This window comes from Acinonyx jubatus, chromosome A3, assembly GCF_027475565.1.
Source record: "Acinonyx jubatus isolate Ajub_Pintada_27869175 chromosome A3, VMU_Ajub_asm_v1.0, whole genome shotgun sequence".
In the NCBI taxonomy this organism is placed as follows: domain Eukaryota; kingdom Metazoa; phylum Chordata; class Mammalia; order Carnivora; family Felidae; genus Acinonyx; species Acinonyx jubatus.
In genome coordinates this window covers 59,834,020-59,855,365 of record NC_069388.1, presented here as the reverse complement: position 1 = coordinate 59,855,365, position 21,346 = coordinate 59,834,020, and the positions used below count along the sequence as shown (strand labels likewise).

Here is a 21,346-nt window from a genome sequence, read left to right as displayed (position 1 = left end):
AGTACTGAGAGCTCAGAGAGGGCCATACTTTGGTTAAGGCTGAGCTTATTAGCTCAGGTGAAAAGCTGGTGCTCTCTCCATGACCCTGTGCTGCCTGAGAGCTAGTTTTCCATCTCAGTGCTCGCTCTCTCTCTCTCTCTCTCCAGAGATGGGCCCCAAGGTGAGGGCAAACTGGTTTGCCTAAAGGGTAATTTCATATCACATCAAACACAGTCAACGGCAAACCACAGCTTACAAGATAAAGTCCAAAAGCATAGCCGATAGGATAAAGTCCAAACTTTTCAGTTAAGTCAAAAGTCTTATATTCTCTGGTCTTAAATTATTTCTCCTAGTCCCTGCTCAGGTCAAGCCATGCCCCCACTAGTGAATGTGCCCGACTCTGGGCCTGAGTGACTGGCCAGCTGCTCTTTCCCCACATCTCCAGGTGTTCTACCAGTAACCCCCAAGAACAGTCTGAGATTCTACTCCAACAGGAAGTCTTGCCTATTGCCTGCAGCTTATGGTGCTCCTCCTCTCCCCGAGCCCTACCGGTGTGACAATCAAACACTGCCTTGTATTTTTTGAAGTCTCTGGAATTTAAATTTAGTCCAACTTTCTCCTTACTGTACCCAAAGTCAGTTGCTGCTCTCTTAGGAAGGAAAGGAGATCAAAGTAGCAATGAATCATTCAAAAGCATGAGAAAATGACCAAAAGGTTGAGGGTGTGAGGTCAATCTTTTTATAAAAAAATTTTTTTAATGTTTTTGTTTTTGAAAGAGAGAGAGAGAGAGAGAGAGAGAAAGTGGGGGAGATGCAGAGAGAGAGAGAGACAGAATCCGAAACAGGCTCCAAGTTCTGTGCTGTCAGCACAGAGCCCTACGCGGGGCTTAAACCCACGAACCGCAAGATCATGACCTGAGCTGAAGTCAGATGCTTAACCAACTGAACCACCCAGGCGCCCTGAGGTCAATCTTTTTAAAAAGTTCAGGACATCAGACCTCCTTTCCTTGATGTAAAGAAACGCTCAGGGAGTGTTTGCAGTAGGTTTTAGTTTTTGTTTGCTGTGTTATTTTAACATTTCCACTGGCATCTGCTTGGTAACAGAACACAGGATAAGTGGGATGTCTCTGACAACGCCTAAGTGAACTCTTGCCAAGATGCACGATTCTATTCCCATGGATTTGAAAAGAGGAAGATGTGCAAAGAAATCTACAGAAGAATTTTCAAAAGCCACAGTTTCAATAGGTGTCACGGGCCTTTTGCTACTACAGGAAATCACTGATGTTGAAACCTGTTTAGGATGTGGGTCATGCTTTAAAACTATCATAAGCCTCACTAAATGAGCATAAAGCTGAGAAGCAGGCCTGGCTGGGAGCATCCCACCTTGGGCCACTGGCAGCTACAAGGAGGTAAGGGTGGGGGGCCAGGCAGAACAAAGGTAGTGTGGAATATGGACTCAGACACTGAACAGAGTTTCTCGAGGGAACAAAGTGGCTTGTTGTTCCCAACAAGTGTCCAGCTTGCACAAGGGCATATTGGCCTGAGGGTAACCATAGCTGACTTCTTTCTTCAGCCTTAGTCCCCTCTAAAGTCAACCCTGCTGGCCTGAGTTTAAAAAGCACCTACCTTCCACACGCCCAAAGGAAACCCCACTGTCTCCAGGGAGTCCCCGGAATCCTGAGAAGTCCCAGCCCACCACCCCTAGCTGAGCACCTAGCTCATCCTGGGCACTTCATCAATACCCCCACAATACTGTCTCCAAGGAAGGAGGGAGAGAATGTTGGTCTGTGAACATCTCTTTCTCAGCACTCTCATTCTCTGTGGCCAGTCTGGCCCCACACCTGCCCTCAGTTCCTCCAGGGCTGGAATACTGTGGGCATCAGGCAGTGGGGAAGTCTACAGTCCTGTGTGGACCTATAACCTACGGGTACTATGAAGACAAAACACTCCACGAATGAGTTCTCGACACCCAGAACTACAAGCTGACAACTACCCAGGCAGTGTGACCAAAGAGGGATCTGTCCTCACAGGGGCACAGTCCCCATGCTAATAAGTAGGTCCTTGTCCAAGGCAGAAGTCTGTGCTAGTGTGTCAGCTTATCTGTCATTGGTTCATGTCTTCATTTGTTCATCCATTCAACAAATGTGCACTGAATGCCAGCTGTGTGGTTAGCATTGCTCTAGGGGCGGGATGTAGGGCTGGGACAAGGTCTCAAGAAGACTGGCAATAAACAAGTGAGCATACACAATTATAAAGGTCACTTATGTGTGTGGCCTGTGCTATAAAGAAAGTGAAGGGGTGGGAAGGGAGGGCTGCTTTCCATAAGATGGTCAAGTGAGCCCCTCTGGGGAGAAGACCTCTGAGCTGAGACTCCAAGGCTAAGGAGCCAGCCAGGAGAAGAATGTCTCAAGCAAGAGATCAAGGCCTGAGGCCAGAGACAGGCCAAATCGTGTTGAGTGAGTGAGGCAGAGAATAAGAGTAGGTCTCAGAGGTAGGCAGGGCATGGTCATGCCAGGCCTGGAGTGTGGACCTTACACTCAGTGCTGTTGGAAGGCAAGGGACCCACAGCATGTAGCAGCTTTCACAGGAGGTGCTGCAGAACCAAAGAACAGATGGCATGTTTATGCAAGGAAGAGACATATCTGACGTATATTGAAAAAGATGAGCAACTCTAGCTCCTGGAGTTGGTCCTACTGACCATGGGGTTTCTCAGAAGGGGCACGTGACCCTGAGGGGAGAGAGGCGGGGGTGGGTGGGAGTGGGGGGACATCAAGTCTGCCTGTAAGAAAAAGCCCGATTACCGAAGACAGCCGCCTCATTTTGCTGGACCTCTGGTTGCGGGGCTTAACCAGGAGCTTGTGCTTAGCTGCAGAATTGTCCAGGCAGGAGGAAAATTCTGGAGGGTAATCGAAATCAGCCACGGGTGCCACGCTGCTGTCAGAGGTGCGGGGGGAGACACTGGCATCGCTCGCGTGCCTGGAGGAGAGCTGGTCTGGAGACTGTGGCCGGGATGAGGATACTAAAGAGACCTTCATGGGAGAAGAAGCAAACACACCAAGCATTAACTTCGCGGTATGAAATGGTCCCACCAGCACATCAGCTCCCTTCTTGTATGGTGCTCAGTCTCCTCATACCATCTCTGGGCTTTACATGGAAGGACAGATTTAAAATCTGGCTCTCAACAGGGAGAGTTCCAGGACACCCCCTTAGAAAAGTGTTCCTTAGAAAAGCTGGCAACTTTAAAAGTTGGGCCAACCCCTAACAACTTACTCATTTCCAAGGCCGTGCAGAGAACCTATGTCCTAGGCACCCTTGATGAGATAACTCTGCCTTCACCTTCCTAAGCAGGTATCTGTGATTCAGACAAGAGCCTCTTTCTCCGGTGAAACAGACCGACCCAATTTCTCTAAGAGCAGCCTTGGTCCTGAGAGGGTGGCCCAAAGGTGTGATTTTACAGGCTGGGGCAAAAGATGTGCCAAGCCCACCACCCAGCACCCCATCACGGCAGCTGCATTTCACTCATTCTAGAAGGTTCCTGTATCTTCATGTGTCCTCTTGGAGACATAGGGCTGTAAGTTTCCATCTGTAGTTACAAATATTTTACTAGTTTATACCTCAGCAGGGAGGCACTAAGTCAGGCAAGGGCAAAAGTGTTGTCAGAGAGGAAGGGGATTTGGGGAGTCACGTGGAAGGATGAGTGCAACATGCTGTTACCTGCCCACTGAACTTGGCAAACTCCATGACTGAGTGAGGTCTAAGTGGGTTCTGCCACAAAGACATTTGTCAGCATGAAATAGTGTGTGTGTGTGTCGGGGGGGGGGGGGTGTACCCACTGTGCACCCCTGAGCAAACACAGCCCAGATGAGCGAGGAGCAGGGAGAGAATCTGGGAGGTGCTGGGCTTCAGTTACAAATCTACCACCTACTTCCGTTCTACTGTGGTGCTCAGTATTAGGGTCAAGTTTACATTTTCCCCCCAATGTTTTTTATTTGCCAAATTTTATATGTTATACACACAACATTTACTATTGTGACCACTTCTGACCACACAGTTCAGTGGCATTAAGTATACTCATGTTGCTGTGCAACCATCTCCAGAGCTTTTACTCTTGTAAAACTGAAACTGCACCCACTCAACAACAATTCACCATCCCCCACTGTCAACTCCTGGCCACCACCACTCTACCTCCTGTCTCTATGAACTTGACTACTCTAGCTACCTCACACTGAGTGGAATCATACCGTATTTGCTTTTTTTGTCTGGCTTATTTCACTTTGCATAATGTCCTTAATGTCCATCCATGTAATAGGATGTGTCAGGCTTTCCTACCTTTACAAAGCTGAATGATATTCCAGTGTATGGAAATACCACATTTTGTGTATCCGTTCATCCATCAATGGACACCTGGGCTGCTTACACATTATAACTGTTGCGAATAATGCTTCTGTGAACATGTGTGTAGAAATACCTCTTCAAGAACTAGCTTTCAATTCTTTCAGGTATCTACCCAGAAGTGGAACTACTGGATCACAGAGTAGCTTTATTTTTCATTTTTTGAAGAACCTCCATGCTGTTTTCTACAGTGGCTGTACCAGTTTGCATTCCCACCAGTGTACAGGGGCTTCAATTTCTCCACATCCTTTCCAACACTTGTTATTTTCTGTTTCTTTGATAGTAGCCATCCTAATGGGTGCTGTGTGTTCTTTGGAACACACATTTTAACTTAAGACCATAATTTTATGCACCTCACAATGATTTAGTAAGCCCCTGTGAAAATGGTCTCCTCAGGGGAGGCAGCAAACAAGATGTGGGCAGCAAGTGGACTCACAGGGGTCTGGGTACATCCTGCTCAGCTCTTCAACAGCCCTGGAGCCCCGGACAGAGCAGACTCCAGTAGCCCCTGCTAAACTAGGGGGGCACCAGACGTGTGTCACTGTTAGAGAGACAAGCTGAGGCAGGGATTGTCCTGCAAGGGAACTTCCTCAGAGAAACGTATTTTCCCTGTTAACAGAAAGTTGTATTTTCTCCTGCAAGTATTAAGTTTATTCCTACCAATTAGGAGAAGACAATTACTAAAATGAAGGGGAAAGCGTTATAAATGGACCTAATCTATTTTAGTTCTCTTGTTTCAGCGACTTGTGTTCTTACGGGAATAAAGCTAGAAAAATTATTTAAAAAAATAAACCACAGGGCTCCCGGCTTCCTCTGTGCCTGTGGCTTTGGCTTCCACTGCTGTAGCTGATGACTCAGGAAGTCACCTAAGATTGGGCAGATGACACCTCTCCCAGGCAGTCCTCCCTCAGGGTCACTGGTAGAATGGGTACATTCCAAAGAACATAGAGAAGGCTTCTTCATTTTCACCCTTGTCTAGAGGAACAATGTATATACACTTGGTAAAATTTTGGCTCTTGTTTTTGTGTTTTTCTGACTGTGTTTTTTTCTGACTCAAGAGACCAGGCAAGATGAGCTGCTTTGCAAATGCAGTGACTCTCGGGTGAGAATGATGACATCTTCTGTGAGGACATGAGATGTGGTCAACGCCCACGCCACACACACATCCCATTAACCCAAAGGAAAAACCTTCCCTGCTTCCCGTCCACTAGCTTTGCACTGTTTGAGCAGACGGTCCTGGGTTCAAACCCACTCTGGCCCCTGCATGGGTGACGGTGGGTGGGGGAGGCAGATCCTGGCAAGGAGCTTAACTTCCTAGAAACTCTGATCACAATGACCTCTGTCCCCACAAAATCCCTGCACTGGCTGTCACGGTTGGTCTTCCTACTAGGGCACTGAACTCTCACTTCTCAGTCTTTGCTGTCATTCGGAGAGTTCTTAGGGCCTGAAAAGACCAACACTTTCATGACTGAGGAGAACGGTGAGTCCAGTGTTTGATCAGAGAAGCAACTATGCGACTTGGGGTAAGGTCTGTGGGTACAGTACAGGCTGGGAAAGCTGACCTGGATTTTTGTCTGTGGGCCGGAAGCATTCACACTTGCATTGCTTGCCCCAGTTGCCCAGTTTGACCTGAAATCTGTGCTTCTGGATGATTCTGGAAGTGAATGATTTAAAAAGTCTAACAGGAGGCCCTTCGTTGGAGGAATGTGACTCACATGGGAAAATGGCCTGGAGTTCAGAGGCTTTTTTGGGGGTGAACCTGAGTGACAGCTGCTTTACAGTGTTTGTCCTCAAAGAGAGGGGTTCACAATTACCTCACCTGTTAAATTAGTCAGTAACACCTTCCTTATAAGACTATTGTTACACATGGAAAACAGAAATTTCAGTCCTGGCACATGGTACTTGTCCAACAAATAGTAGCTATCAAAAAAAAAAAAAAAAAAAAAAAGAGAGAGAGAGAGAAGGGGGGTGCTCAGCCACTGAGGAGTGGGCTGAGGGAGGCGCACGCAGGAACAGGCCACAGACGTGAAGTAGAGCCAGTGGGACCTTTCTGGGCAGGAGAGGCCTGCTGGCTTTGCACTCCAGCTGGCCTTTCCTGGTGAGGGAAGGGGAGGCACTGACCTACCTGATCTCACGAAATCCTCTCCAAAACCCTCTGAGGACACAGATTCCTACAGGTGACAGAACCTGCCCATTGGTAGCACAGCAGTGTGTGTGTTTCCACCAGAGACATGCTGTCTCTCCATGTTACCTTCCCTCATCCCCCAGGATAAAGACAACTTGCCAGCTTGCCACCCTCTACCCAGTGTTTTCTACTTAATGGTAGGACACTTAGCAGATGGCTAGTTTGATGTAATTTTACCATAAAAATCACCACGTTTCACCAGTTGTTACCTAATGTGGCAATGAGATTTTAAAATAATTCCATGCATTTCCTGAAAAACTCATCCATCAGGAAATATCACCTTGGTCTTATCATGAAATACTTGTTCCTGGAAACCTTGTATCAAAATAATCTTTAAGTTTTTCTGTCAGGCATGTGGGCTTGTGTAAGGAGTCGTCAATAGGAAAAAAATTAAACAGCTCACAATCCCATCCTGGTGGGATTTAAAGTACCATTATATCAAATACCATGTGTTATGTAAAAACACTTTAAAGGCTGCATTGTTTCCCCATCTCAGTCAGTCCATTGTGCCCAAAAAACTTTTAGGGCATAAAATATGATCACCGTGTCTTCAAAATCTTGATAATAAAGATTATATATATATATATATATTTTTAAGTCTTAAAGCTTCCAATTTTAGGTTCCTGTGAAGCTAGTGGCTTGTTCATACTCAGAGCACTGTTTTGTCAGTAACATAGCCACCATAGGAGGGACACTGAGAAGGATGAGGCCATAGCCCTGTCCAGTGTGAGTGGCTCCCAGGCAACTAAAGATAGAATTTGTGCATCATGGTGCTTTGCAGGTTTGGAGTTGGGCTCATGCCCTAATGAATGGAATTAGAAACTACCTGTTATTCTGTACCTTCCCAGTTCAATGCAGAGAACCATGGTGCTGTGAGAGCCAGAGAACTGTGGGATGGAGTGAGGGCAAGTCAGTCAACTATGGCTCGTGAGGGTCATCTCCCCAACATATGGCCCTAAAACATACAAAGTCACATCTGGTCCTGAGGCTGGGGACTCTGAAGCTGCACATCTCAGAGTACAAACATGGGTCTTTCACGTGTCACCATAGGCAGCAATAGCCTGTCAAACCTTCCCTTCCAGTATTTTAAGGTATTAAGGGGTACAGGGTTGGCTCAAAGTCCAGGAAATAGGCCAAATCATCTTCCTTGTCTTCTCTTCCTTCTCTTCGACATGGGAGAGCAGGTGTGGGTAGATCACTGTCCTCAGACTCTGCTCATGGAGAAAGCAGGGACAGGTTCACCCTAGAGCAGAATTCCAGAGAGAAGAATTCTCTAGCCAGCCCTGAGTAAACCTCCAGCCCTGGGGCTTACTTACATTCAGCTATACCACAGTCCTTCCTCTGCCTTTCATCAGTGATGCTCTGGGAACCCACAACTACCCATAAATTAGGTAAATATTCTTTCCCTTGTTTTTGGAGGGGGGCTTCTGGATGTCCAAATTGAAGTGACCACTGAGTGTATTTCAGATCAGCACAGAATCTGCAAGATGATGGTTCACAATGAAACCCTGAGATTTACTGGGAACAGCTTTTGACCAGGGCACAAGTGTAGCTCCAAGAATGCACAGGGCAGGTGGGTGGCTATAAAACATGGACTCTGGCCTTAATTTGTTTTTCAAGTATCAGCATTACACATAGAACTCCAATTCTATCCAGCCCTCAGCAAGTCTTGTCTAAAGGGAAAAATGATCATTTATGTACAAGCACATTGTATGGGCTTAAAATGGTGGCACCATGAGCAGGGTAGCTTATACAGGAGAAGGAGCTCAAGTTTTCTACCTGTTTTCTAATGGGGAAGGGTGTTATCCATGATCAACTCCCCTGCCCTACTGAGGTCATAAACACCCCTCCTGCTTGTCAAACTTTCCCTGCTTCCCTGTTTACCTACATCACACCTCACATTCTAACCCTAGATCAACAAGATCTCATGGTCTTAAACTCAGATCTGAGAGTCTAGATGAAGTCATGTATGTTCACCACTCCCTTCTCCCTCCAGCCAAATGTCATGACAACAGAAAACAGATACAAAGGTATTTCCCTTGTTTGGAGATGGGATGCCCAGTCCGGTCATCTGCCCAGACAGGAAAAACCAGGTAAAGGGTTGATTGTATCTGACCTGTAACCATGATGAAAAATGTTACCAACGCTATATCTCCTGACAAAACAGGAATTTCTGCTCAAAGAATGAAAACAAATACAGTCCAAGGACTGACGGTGAGCTCCCACTGTTTGGGTCTGGAACACCTCCTAGCTGCATGGACCACGGCCATACCCACCCATGGGAATCTTAACAGGGGCCACCAGAGTTCCCAACTGTCCTCTGTAGTGGGCGCAGACAAAGCTGTGAGGTGGTTCAGGCTGTCACTTGCCTTTATGGTTGTGCCGGGACCAATGTCATGCAGGGACATCTCTGGGGGGCTCCTGGGCAGACCATCATCCTCAGAACTCATGCCGGTGTCATCTCCTCGCTTGGCAGGAAGACCCCCTGGAGGAGGGGGTGGCCCCATTTTCACATTACACTGTATTTTTAACTAGATTGGAATAAAGAACATTTGCTCTTATTTCCATCAGCAACTTTTTATCAACAAATCTTCTTGCTCCAATTCATTCCTTCAGGAGGTACTTTCAACACCTCTGCCTGGTGTAGCCTGGTGTAGCAGATGGAAGCACAAGAGTGTCTGCTACTAGCTGTCTTGCTCTCATCTTGAAAATGAGTGCTTATAACTAGGCATGAATCAAGATCCAATTGTAATTAACTTGGTGTGTCTGGAATGCAAATATACTTTAAGATACGTTAAATAAACCAAGCAGAAATAATTTTAAAACTTATTGATACATCTTTGACATACATCCCAAGTGTCACTGCCAAGGAAAACTTTACCTGTAGGGCTTTAATCCGGTCACACACATTTTCTTGGGAAAACACCCGCACAGGTCGAGTAGGATCCTGTCCAGACTCAGGAATGAAAATACTGTCATGTGACAGGGCCCGGCTGCCCAGCGCACCCCTCGACTCCCTAGGATAAAAGAGGCACTGTGAAACTCTGTTCTCCTCCATCTCTCCCTCGGGGTGCTCAGGATGAACAAGGGGGTTGGGGCTAATGGCACATCATACAATAAGCCTTTGGTTACATTTCTTTTTTAACGGCTTCTGACTCCAGTTTATCCCAACCCTGTCAAATACCACAGTCAACTATTAAGAGCATTGCAGAGATAGGAATTTTCCTAACAGATCTGAAGACTGTGTGAATTCTTTTCATTAATGGGAAAACCAGGGTCTGACGAGGTGTGAGGTCCATGACAGTAAGCCTGTAGAAAGGAAGGGTTGGCAGGGCTCCTCGGCTGGCTGGGGGGTTGCACAGAAGACTGGCATGGATGTCCAGGGAAGATGAAATCATTCCTTGTGGGCCAACATGCAGCCCCTCAGTGGGCTAGAGGCTGTTTTTGCACAGCAGGCTGAGGGCCTGTCTGACGGAGGCATCCTTGCAAGGTGGTCCAAAACACACATCCACAGGCTGGGTTTGAAATGAGAATTTCAAATCTGCTAAGCCATGCCCTCTTTTCATTACCTGATATGATCTGTGCAATCCAGCCTGTGTGCCTAGGTCCTGGAATACAGATGGTGGGCATTTCTGTCATCATCATCTCAGCCTCTGCCACAGCTCTGAGCTCAAGACTCCAATTCAGAACTGAACCCAAAGGACTCATTTCACAAAATGTCCTAAGAGGATGTGAGAGTTGGTTGTCAGATTTTCCTACTGGCAGTGACTGCCTGAACAATAGATGGAAGGAGATGATTGAGATCCGATGATGAAGGAAGGAAGGCCCGCCCCTACAGGCACTGGCCATCTTGTGCTCCACACTCCCCCACCTCCAGGCTGCCCCAGGCATCCTGTCCTCTGTGAGGCATTGAGCACTCTTAGGGGTGGTCCTGCTCCACTGCAGATCACATTGTGTTGGTTAATGATGCTTTCCAACTTCTTTCTAGCCCACAGTTGTGAGTCTGCAAGTGGGGAACCTACGGCTCCCAGAAGGGTGTGTCCTTACACTTCTCGGAAGGCATCAGGCCAAGTGAAAGAACTAGATGGGCCCTTCCTGCCAATGGCAGCTCCTGTCACAAAGATCACAGGCACACCTGGGTTTCCTTCCTACAGTAGGGTAGCCCATGGCCACGCCCACTGGAAGTCATAACCACTGCCTGAACACCTCCACTCTGGGGGTGTAAGTAGGAGTTGAGACAGCATGAAAAGGCCTCTGCCTTTTCAACGATACACTGGCAAAAACACAAAATGTCATACGTTCAAGGCCATTTGCTACATTTATAGAAGCAAAAGACTATCATCAACCCAATGACCTTCAGTAGGTATCTGTATAAACCATGGAAACTTTGCAGCTGACCAAGTAGGTAAGGGGGAGCTCTGTACACAGGCAGCACCAGACTGCACTAAGTGAAAAATACAGCAGAGTGCAGAACAACATGTCAGCTCTATGTGGGGAAGGGGTGTATGACTATAGGTGAACATATGTGAATAGATGTGTTGTTTGTGCATATTTTAAGAAATGAAAATAGAGAGATAAGTAATAAATGAATAAAAATAGTTATCTTTAGGGGGAAGGACAAAACAAGATTGGGAGACAGGGTTCCCAGGTACTTACTTGTACATTTACAATTTTGTCTTTGAAACTATGTAAACATTTTATGTAGTTAAAAGACAAAATCAAACAAAAAGGGAAATAAGATAATCTCTAAAATTAGAAAACAAACGGAAACAAAGAAGCCTAATTTTATATCACATTGTTAGCATAACTGTACAGAGAAAAGAATGAGTTTAAGTGATTTTAATTCAACATCCAAGTGGCTTTTGACTCTACGTTCATAATAGGATAAATTCCAATAACAACAACAACAAAAAAAACAAAAACAAAAAACAAAAATAAGAAATTGTACTCAGTTTTATTGGTAGCAATATTGATTTTTAAAAACATTTTTAAAGTTTATTTATTTATTTGTTTTTGAGCAGAGAGAGAACAGAGAGATTGGGAGACAGAGAATCCCAAGCAAGCTCTGCACTGCAGAGCCTGACACAGGGGCCCTAACCCACAAACTGTGGGATCATGATCTGAGCCAAAATCTAGAGTCAGTCATCCAACTGACTGAGCCACCCAGGCGTCCCAGTAATATTGATTTTTAAAAAGAGTAGAGGACAATCCTTATAGAGTGTAACCTATACTCTAACCTATAACCTAAAGCGGGGTAATGAAATTATTATTAGTATACTGTACAATAAAGAAAATGAACAATTTTGTTAATATCACTAGGAACCAAGATTCCTAGTATAGAAAATAGTGAATTCAAATAATCAAAGTAAAAATTTTGTCTTATTAAACTTGAACTGGAAATACCAGTGAGTTAGTGATTTATTTTTCTCTTAAAACATGTTTCCTAATATACCTACTGAAGAAGTCTAGAAGCAATGACAGCCAACTAGAAATCATCACCCCTAGCAGCCAGAATGGTCTCTAAAGACCATTTTCACACCAAAAAGGACCATGTGAAGAGATGTCTGATACTAGGTCTAGGATAGGAAACGCACAAAATAAACCTGGGATTTCTCATTGTACAGGAAAGCAGGGGAGATTCAAAGACAAATGGGGTCATGTCAAAAAAAACCCAGGAACTAATTTGAAGTGACTTCCAAAGTGCAAGATGAGACACTATGAGCATAAAAATGAATAAAGACTGTCATGGTTTAAAGCAAATCAAATATATAAAAATCCATGCACTCACAATGATGTAAAAAAAAAACAGAAAAGATAAAAAACAAAACTCATTGGTCAGTGTTCGAAGTTAGGGTACCAGCTCGGGTACCAACCAGGTCATTACTCTGAAGGTAGATTGGTAAAAGGAGAACGAGGCATTATTCTGCCTTTCCTGGAAAAACTGCATGTCAGAGAAACCAAGGAATTTATGAAGGAAAGGTCTCCTTCATGAAAAAAATTCCAGCTAATACATGCAGAATGCATGACAGGATTAGAAAAAACACCATCGTGCAATAAAAGAATGGATCTAGGCAATGACCATAAGCAGGCGTTAAAATCACTATATGAAGGTTTGTAGAGCTATCACACTGAGAGAGACCCCCTGAACCCACTGCTCAGTCTTCGTGTCATGAGAAGTGGGGCAACCGGAGAGTATGTGCCTCATGAGGTGATGTGACAGTAAGTATCCAGTACCACCTTGAACCTAAATCTAATTAAATATCTAGATCCATCTAACATTTTGCAAGAGATTCAGAGACTATAAAAATGAGTTCAATCATACCAAGAGAAAGCAAATCCAGAATGTGGGATATTGGCCAGAGAAAATTACCCGGCTTCTCCATCAGATCAATGACATGAAACAAAGCAGGGTGGCGGGGGAGGAAGAGGGAAAATCATTACAGATTAAGAGGCTTAGAAAGCTTAACAACACAGACACAATAAATGGGTATCAGCGTTTTGAAACCACAGGGTCCCATGTGGTTTGCCAGCATTAATGTATGTTGGCAAATGGAACTCTTTTGCCCATGGTGATGGATGAGAAATTGCTGTAGAGTCTAGAAGACACACACACAGACTCTCAAAGGGGCTAAAGACTGCCCCTAAGATTTTGTCCCTTACATAGTCAATTAATTTATAATAAAGCAGCCAAGAATATACAATGAGAAAAGGATAGTCTTTTCAATAAATGGTGCTGGGAAAACTGGATAGCCACAAGCAAAAGAATGAAATTGAACATGCAATTTCAGTTTCAGTATTTTTTCATTCTACCGCATAAAAAAATAAAAATGGATTAAAGACTTGCACATAAGACACGAAATCATAAAACTCCTAGAAGAGTTACCACATAGATAGTAAGTGACCTTGACATTGGTGTTGGCAATAACTTCTTGAATTTGACACCAAAAGCAAAGGCAACAAAAGCAAAAATAAACAAGTGAGACTACATCAAATTTAAAAGTTTCTGCACAAAGGAAACTATCAACAAAATGAAAAGACAACCTACAGAATGGGAGAAAATATTTACAAATAATATATCTGATAAGAGATTAATATCCAAAATATAAAAAGAGCTCATACAACTCAATAGCAAAAAAACCAACAACAATCCAATTCAAGAGGATTTAATTGTTTAACCAAGAGGAGTCAAACAGACATTTTTCCAAAGAAGACATATAAATGGCCAACAGACGCATGAAAAGATGCCCAACATCACTAATCATTGAGGAAATGCAAATATCAGGCCCGTTAGAATGGCCATCACCAAAATGATAAGAGATAAATGTTGGCAAGAATGTGGAGAAAAGGGAACCCATCTGCACTGTTGGCGGGAATAGAAGTTGGTGCAGTCACCATGGAGAACAGCATGGAGGCCCCTCAAAAAATTAAAAATAGAACTACCACAGGATCCAGCAAGTCCACTGCTGGGTATTACCCAAAGGAAATGAAAATAGGATCTTGAAGAGATATCTGCATTCCTATGTTCACTGCAGCATTATTCACAATAGCAAAAATATGGAAACAACCCACGTGTCCATTAACAGATGAATGGAGAAAGAAGATGTAGTTTGCATGTGTGTGTCTACATATATGTACCTGGGATATTAGTTAGTCATTAGGAAGAAGGACATCTTGTGGTTTGTGACAACATGATGAACACTGAGGGCATTATGCTAAGTGAAACAAGCAAGACAGAAAAAGACAAATACTGTAGGATCTCACTTATGTAAAATCTAAAAAAGTCAGACTCATAAGAACACATAGTGGATGGTGGTTACCAGGGGCTGTAGGCTGGGGGAAATGGTACACACTTCCAGTTATAAGACAAAGAAGTTAGGGAGATCTACAGCACAGTTTGTATAGTACAGTTATAGATAATACTATTGTATTATATACTTGAAATTATTAAGAGAGTAGATCTTAGATGTTCCCACCTCAATAAATAAGTAATAATTAAGTGATGTGATGCAGGTATTAGCTCTACGGTGGTAGTCATTTTTTAATATGCTTGTGTATTAAATCAACACATTATCCACCTTAAACTTCCACAATGTTATACATCTATTATTTTTCAATGAAGTTGGGGGGAAAACAGATCTTGTCTCATCCTCTGTGCTGTTCTCTAAAAACACTGTACTTCCCGGGATTCATCAGACCCCACCCCTAAGCCTCCTATCCTAGCATCACTCCAGTGAACTTTGACCAGTAATTGAGGACCTGGCCCCTGGTGGGAACATAAAGATAGAAGGGAAACTGTCCCCATTTTCCATGGGCTCCAGTGACAAAGAGGAGACACACAAGTGGACAGGTCATTTCTCACACAAACACACACACATGTATGCACACATGCACACACCATGCTCGCCTCTCTGCTGTGTTCCTGTTCCCTGGATGGAGCAGCCACTGTGTGTTCTGGTAAAGAGACACGGTGTGGGTGGGGAAAGTATTATAATTTCCCTGGGGCTGGCCCAGTGAAGACATTTAATAATTAGCAATATGATCATGACAACTTCTCGCAGCCCAAGGATATAGAGCACCCTGCCTAATAAAATGTGTGTACAGCCCTTCCTTGGTACTCTTCATAGATTGCTATGTGGGTCCACCCTGCTCCTTGCTAGCACCAGGAAAAACAGAAACGAAAACAAAAACCCTGAAAGAAAAACCTTGAATCTTTCCTCTTCAGTCATTTGGTGCCACCAAGTGGTCAGTGTAATTTCTACTCTTCTAAAAACAGGCAAGGAACTCTTAAGAGTGTATTATGCTAAACAAAATAAGTCAGTAGGAGAAAGACAAATATCATATGATTTCACTCGTATGTGGAATTTAAGAAACACAACAGATGAACATAGGGGAAGGGAAGGAAAAATAAGATAAAAACAGAGAGGGAGGCAAACCATAAAAGACTCTTAAATACAGAGAATAAACTCAGGGTTGCTGGAGGAGAGATAGGTGGGGGGTGCTAAATGGGGATGGATCTAAAGGAGGACACTTGTTGGCATGAGCACTGGGGGTTGTTATATGTAAGTGATGAATCACTAAATTCTGCTCCTGAAACCATTATTATACCATATGTTAACTAACTTGGATTTAAATAAAAAAATTTTTTTTAAGTTTGCATAGCAACAAATTTTTCCCCCTTTTATTCACAGAAATAACTGCTGGAAGCAAGTGTATTATAACTATATTTTGATGAAGTACACGTTCTAAAAATAAGGATTTCTTCACTAGATTTCCCCAAATTTTCATACTTATTGGTTCTGTTATATCTAACAATACTTTTGGATGATTTTTCTAAGACTGAACAGCAAGAAACCTTCCCTCCACCCCTCTCTCCTTCTAATGGAGAATTTTTAGGTCAAATAAAATAATGGTGTATATCCTAATCTTGCCACTTTCAGTTGCAGGACAATGGGCAAGTTCTCCAAAATGTCTCTAAAGCTTGGTTTGCTCATTTATAAAGTGGCAGATCTCACCTCCTATCCCATAGTGGTTGCAGACTTCTAATAAATACAGCACCTGGGACATAGCAGGTACCTGTTCATGTTTTCCCCTAACTTTCTCCATCCCTATGTAAGAAAAGACAGAAAATACAACCGCCTTGGAAGAGCTTCCAGTGGAATTCCCTTGGAAGGAAATATACTCACAACTCCAGTCAATCTTCAAGACCATGAGACAGAGTATTTGGGTCCTCCTATGCTCCCCCCAACCCCTGCTTATTGGGCCACATGTGCCTGAAGGATGGACAAGGCAACTTACTCGAGCTCATCCTCTGAGTCATAGCCCACTGGCCCTGACTCAATGGCAATGACCTCACTCTTCGCCTGACTTTGTTTCCAGGTGCTATTTCCTGTGGAAGATGGTGATTCCTTTCTCTTCTTCTTCCCGAAGAACTTCTTAAATGTTTTGAACTTGGACTTTTTCTTCCCTGTGCAGAAAGAACACATGTGAGTACTTATGAAGCATGCGCAAGGTGTGTACCAGAGAAGGGCAGAGAGCAATATTTCTGTCTGTGCGTCAATTATGCACTCCTGGAAAGTTCTTTTACCACACAGAAGTATAGGAACTACACAGAGTGCCATTTTTGCACACCTGAAAACAATCCTGATTTGTTTATTTTGGACATTTCATAAGAGAGCCAAGAAAGCTCTGGAGCATGATCACAGAATCAAACCACAAGCAATCATTCTCTCATATGAAACCAGGTTTCTTTCTTTCTTTCTTTTTAAACAGATCTTTCACCTTCTTGGTTAAATTTATTCCTAAAGAGTATTATTTTTTTAATGCTTTTTATTGTAGAGAGAGAGAGCAAGAGTACAAGGGAGGAAGAGGAGCCGAGGAAGGGAGAGAATCTTAAGCAAGCTCCATGCTCAAGCATGGAGCCTGACGTAAGGCTCAATCCCACAACCCTGGGATCATGACCTGAGCTGAAATCAAGAGCTGGACATTCAACCAACTAAGCCCAAGTGCCCCTAGTTTATTGTTTTTGATGCAACCACTCATTTCTTATCACTACACAGTTGTTTTGCCCATTCTTGAATTCATATAACACATACTGTATTGCATGAGTGGAATCATACATACAGTAGAATCATCTTGAATTCATATAACACATACTGTATTGCATGAGTGGAATATACTCTTTGGTCTGGCTTCTTTCATTCCATGAACTGCTTCTGAATTTTGCATTGATGATACATGTGTTAGTATGCATTCTTACTTTAATTGTTGAATAATATTCCACTGTACAAACAAAAGTAAGTTTTAATATCTAAATATACATAGCCAAAAGCAAAAAGTCCTGGTGAGGTAAAGGCCATGTGATAACTCACATTATTGTTTTCCAAATAGTCTTCAACTGCTTCATTTAGCATGAACATGCACACCAGGGACAGAGGAGGGCCAGCCTCCTGGTGCTCACTGGAGTGCCCGATGCCAGGAGGAGCTAACAACTCTGGGTGAAAAAAACATGTCAAACTGTGGTGGAAACACTGAGTCCCACTCTGCCACGTTTCCTGGATTGTTAGAATTTACAACACTTTGAAACATTTCGTTATCTCTTCTCTGATGCCTCCTTTAGTCTCAACCTCCTTTAGTCTCTATCATCTCCAGGATCCTGTGACATCACATTAGCAGCTCAGGGATCTTCATTCCTCTCCTTCTGAATATTTATGAGAACTAACAGCAGAAGGATGCAACATCAGAGATCACCAGGGTACTGTCTAACATATTCTGAACATTTGCTGAAACAATTTATTAGTTTTATAAGTAAATAATTTTGTGAGCTGAACTCCTTTTTAACTGCCCCCCACCCCAGGATCTTTACATTTATATGAATGTCCCCTTAGGAAGTTTACATGATCTTGCCTTAATGTGCAGAATGACTTAGGATTACTCTAGCTGGGGTCCCTATATTACCTTAGGGGGAGCAGATCCCTGCCCAAAGGGAAATCAATCCTACATGTAGCCAAACTTTCTTAACTTCTAGTGGAAGTTTCCTTACCTTAATAATCACATAATGCTTATGTTGTTAACTGATGGTTCTCAATGACAGTTTATGATTTGGAAAGACTCTTAAGAGTTTTCTGCATTTGCTAGGATACCATCTGACCTTTGCCTAGCTGATAAATAGGTTTGCATCCATGAAGGTCTGAATACACAGTGCAGCTTTATTACCCTATGCAGTCAAACATGGTATTTCTGGGTTAAAAATGAGTGGCTACAAAGATCCAGAAGGTAACACTCTTGTCTGAATTGCAGTGGTTGGTTAGTCAGCCATCCAACTGGGGCCTATTCGTGTTAGGTTTGTTCACTGCTAGGCTGTTAAATTCAGTTTCTCTAGTGGGTTATAGGAACTATTTGGATTTTCTACTTCTCGAATCTGTTTTATGAGGCTACGTTTTTCTAGGAATTTGCCTATTTTTTCTAAATTTTCAACTTCACTATATTGGCATATAGTTATTAATAATATCCTTATATTGTTTTAGCATCCACACCACCTGATATAAAACCCCCTTCCTCAGCTCTGGTATTAATTATTTGTGCCTCATTTTTCCTTGATGAGTTCACCAGAGGTCAACTTTATTTGCCTTTAAAAAAAAGTTGGCTTTGTTAATTCTCTCTACTTCATGTTTATTTTTTGTTGTGACAATTTCTGTTCTTACTCTTTCCTTCCTCCTACTGTCTTCAGGTACTGTGCTTTCTTTTTAACTTCTTGAGATGAATACTTAGCTAATTAATTTTTAGGCTTTTTTGTTTTTATATTTAAGGCATTTATTTATTTTATTAACGCATTTTATATTTAAGGCACATTTAAGGCAATATATCTCCCCCTAAACCTCGTTTAGCTGCATCCACATGTTTTGATAGATTTTCATTGTTGTTTGGTTGAAATATTTTTTAATTTCCATTATAATACCTTCTTAGACCTAGAGGTTATTTAGGAAAGTAGATCTTAATTTCCAAACCCTTGGGGATTTTCTTACTATCTTTCTGTTATTGACTTCCAGCTTAAGTGTACTGTGGTCAGAGAATTGCTCTGTATTATTTGAAACCATTCAAATTTGTTGAGATTTGCTTCATGGCCTTTACCATAAATTGGTAAATGTTCCCAGTGTGCTTGAAAATCATGTATTTCTGCCAATGTTCTATACATGTCAATTAGGACAAGCCCTTTACTTTTTGTGTTGTCTAAATATGTTTCATCTTTATTAATTTTTTAAAATACATTTGTTCTATCAATTACTGATGGAAATGTATTAAAAATAATCCTCTCTTGGGGGTGCCTAGGTGGCTCAGTTGGTTAGGCATCTAACCCTTGATTTCAGCTCATGTCACAATTTCATAGTTGTGAGACTGAGCCCCACATCAGGCTCCACTCTGGGCTTGGAGCTTGCTTAAGATTCTCTCTCAACCTCTTCCCTCTGCCCCTCCTCCACTTATACTCTCTTTCAAAAAAAAAAACAAAACACACTCTGATTGCAGATTTTATTTTTATTTAACTGTCAATTTCTTCTCCATAACTTTTAACATTACAATGAGTAGAGAAAGTTGCAATTATTATCTCGCTGGGAAACTGAACCTTTTGTGAAATGGCCCTCTTTATCTTTAGTGATGCTTTTTGCCTTAAATTTTGTTTTGACTGCTATTAACACATCTATCCAGCTTCCTTTTTCCTAGTGTTTACAAGATACATGTTTTTCTATCCTTTTACTCTCAACTCTTCTGAATCTTTATGTATAGGACTTAGAGTTGTAGAAATCCAATCTGATGATCTTTAAGTCTAACTGGAACAATTAATATAATTAGCCTACTTATACTTACTGTAATTACTGATACGTTAATAAAAACAAGACTACATCTTATGTGTTTTTTTCTTACTCTCCTTTATTGCCATCCTTTGGATTAGCTGACTTTTAAAAGTTATTCTGTTCTTCCCACTATGAGTTTGTAAGCTGTCTTTAATCTCTGTTTTTTTCAGTAATTGCCCTAGAAATCATACTATGTATTCTATTATGGGACAAAACAAGGAACTTAGAATACTTTAATCCTATTTATATGTCCTATTTTGTTTTCACTTTTTAAAAAACTCTTCCATGTTCATTCAGATATATCTGTTTGTTTCTCAGTTTCCTTGCTCACCATTCCTTCTTGTATTCCAGACTTTCCATCTAGGACAATTTTCCTTTACAATCTGATTTGGAGAGGGTCTACTGATGACAAATTCAGTTTTTGCTTGTCTGAAAACGCCTTATATTTCCTTCATTCCTAAAATATATTTTTCCTGGGTATAATTTTCTAGGTTGGCAGTTAGTTTTTCAAACTTATTCTTTCAATAATATTGAAAATATTATTTCACTGTTTGGTGGCTTCTGTTGTGTGGTTGAGAAGTCAGTCATCAGCTTTTTGCTTCTTTGAAGGTAATCTTTTTTTCTCACACTGATTTTTCATTTTGTCTTTGATTTTCTATAATTTCACTCTGCACGGATTTTCCTTTTACGTATCCTTCTTGGGGTTTATTCAGTTTCTTGAATCTGTGGATTGGGTCATCTTTTTCTAAATTCTAGAATATTCTCTGCTACTCTCTCCTCTCTTGAGACTGCTCAGATATACATTACATCCTTTCACTTATCTCTATGCCTCTTCTCTTCTGTACCTCCCATCATTTTACCATTCTATTCTATATTCTGTATGCTTTTTAAAATTTTTTTAAGTAATCTCTACACCCTACAGGGGCTCAAACTCATAACCCTGAGATCAAGAGTTCCACATTCCACCCACTGAGCCATCCAGGCACCCCTTTTCTGTCTACTTTCTTATGATTAATCTATCCTGAGCTGATATAATCTGCTGTTAAACTCATCCAATAACTTTCTAATTGTAACAGTTATTCTTATTTCTCTTTTTAAATAGTTTTTTAAGTTTTATTTATTTTGAGAGACAGAGAGAGCAGAGGAGGGGCAGAGAGAGAGGGAAAGAGAGACTCTCAGGCAGGCTCCATGCTGTCAGCGCAGAGCCCAATGCAGTGCTCGAACTCACAAACTATGAGATCATGACCTGAGTTGAAACCAAGAGTTAGATGCTTAACTGACTAAGCCACCCAGGCGCCCCTAGTTTTTCATATTTCTATAAAAATCCATTTGATGGTTTTCAAATCTGGCATATAATTTTTTAAGTTATTTTAAATATTACAAGTTAAATTTACTCTTTTTGGTACACATAGAGCTGCATAATGATCTCAAGATACAGAATTATA

General features: G+C 42.2%; 1 protein-coding gene across 5 annotated transcripts in view; it reads right to left on the bottom strand.

Annotated features, from left to right (window-relative positions):
* CRACDL (CRACD like) overlaps positions 1-21,346 on the bottom strand; it is a 138,666-nt gene that overhangs the window by 30,071 nt on the left and 87,249 nt on the right. For 3 of the 5 annotated variants that reach the window (XM_027072638.2, XM_027072639.2, XM_027072637.2), the window contains exons 3-6: positions 16,351-16,519; positions 9,437-9,572; positions 8,925-9,086; positions 2,780-3,007 (exon numbers count right to left, since the gene is read on the bottom strand). In XM_027072638.2, the coding sequence (XP_026928439.1) occupies positions 2,780-3,007; positions 8,925-9,086; positions 9,437-9,572; positions 16,351-16,519 (695 nt within the window). Of the gene's footprint in view, positions 1-2,779; positions 3,008-8,924; positions 9,087-9,436; positions 9,573-10,124; positions 10,277-16,350; positions 16,520-17,423; positions 20,908-21,346 lie in introns of those variants that run through there. The other 2 variants (XM_053200479.1, XM_053200478.1) reach the window with 2 other exon arrangements.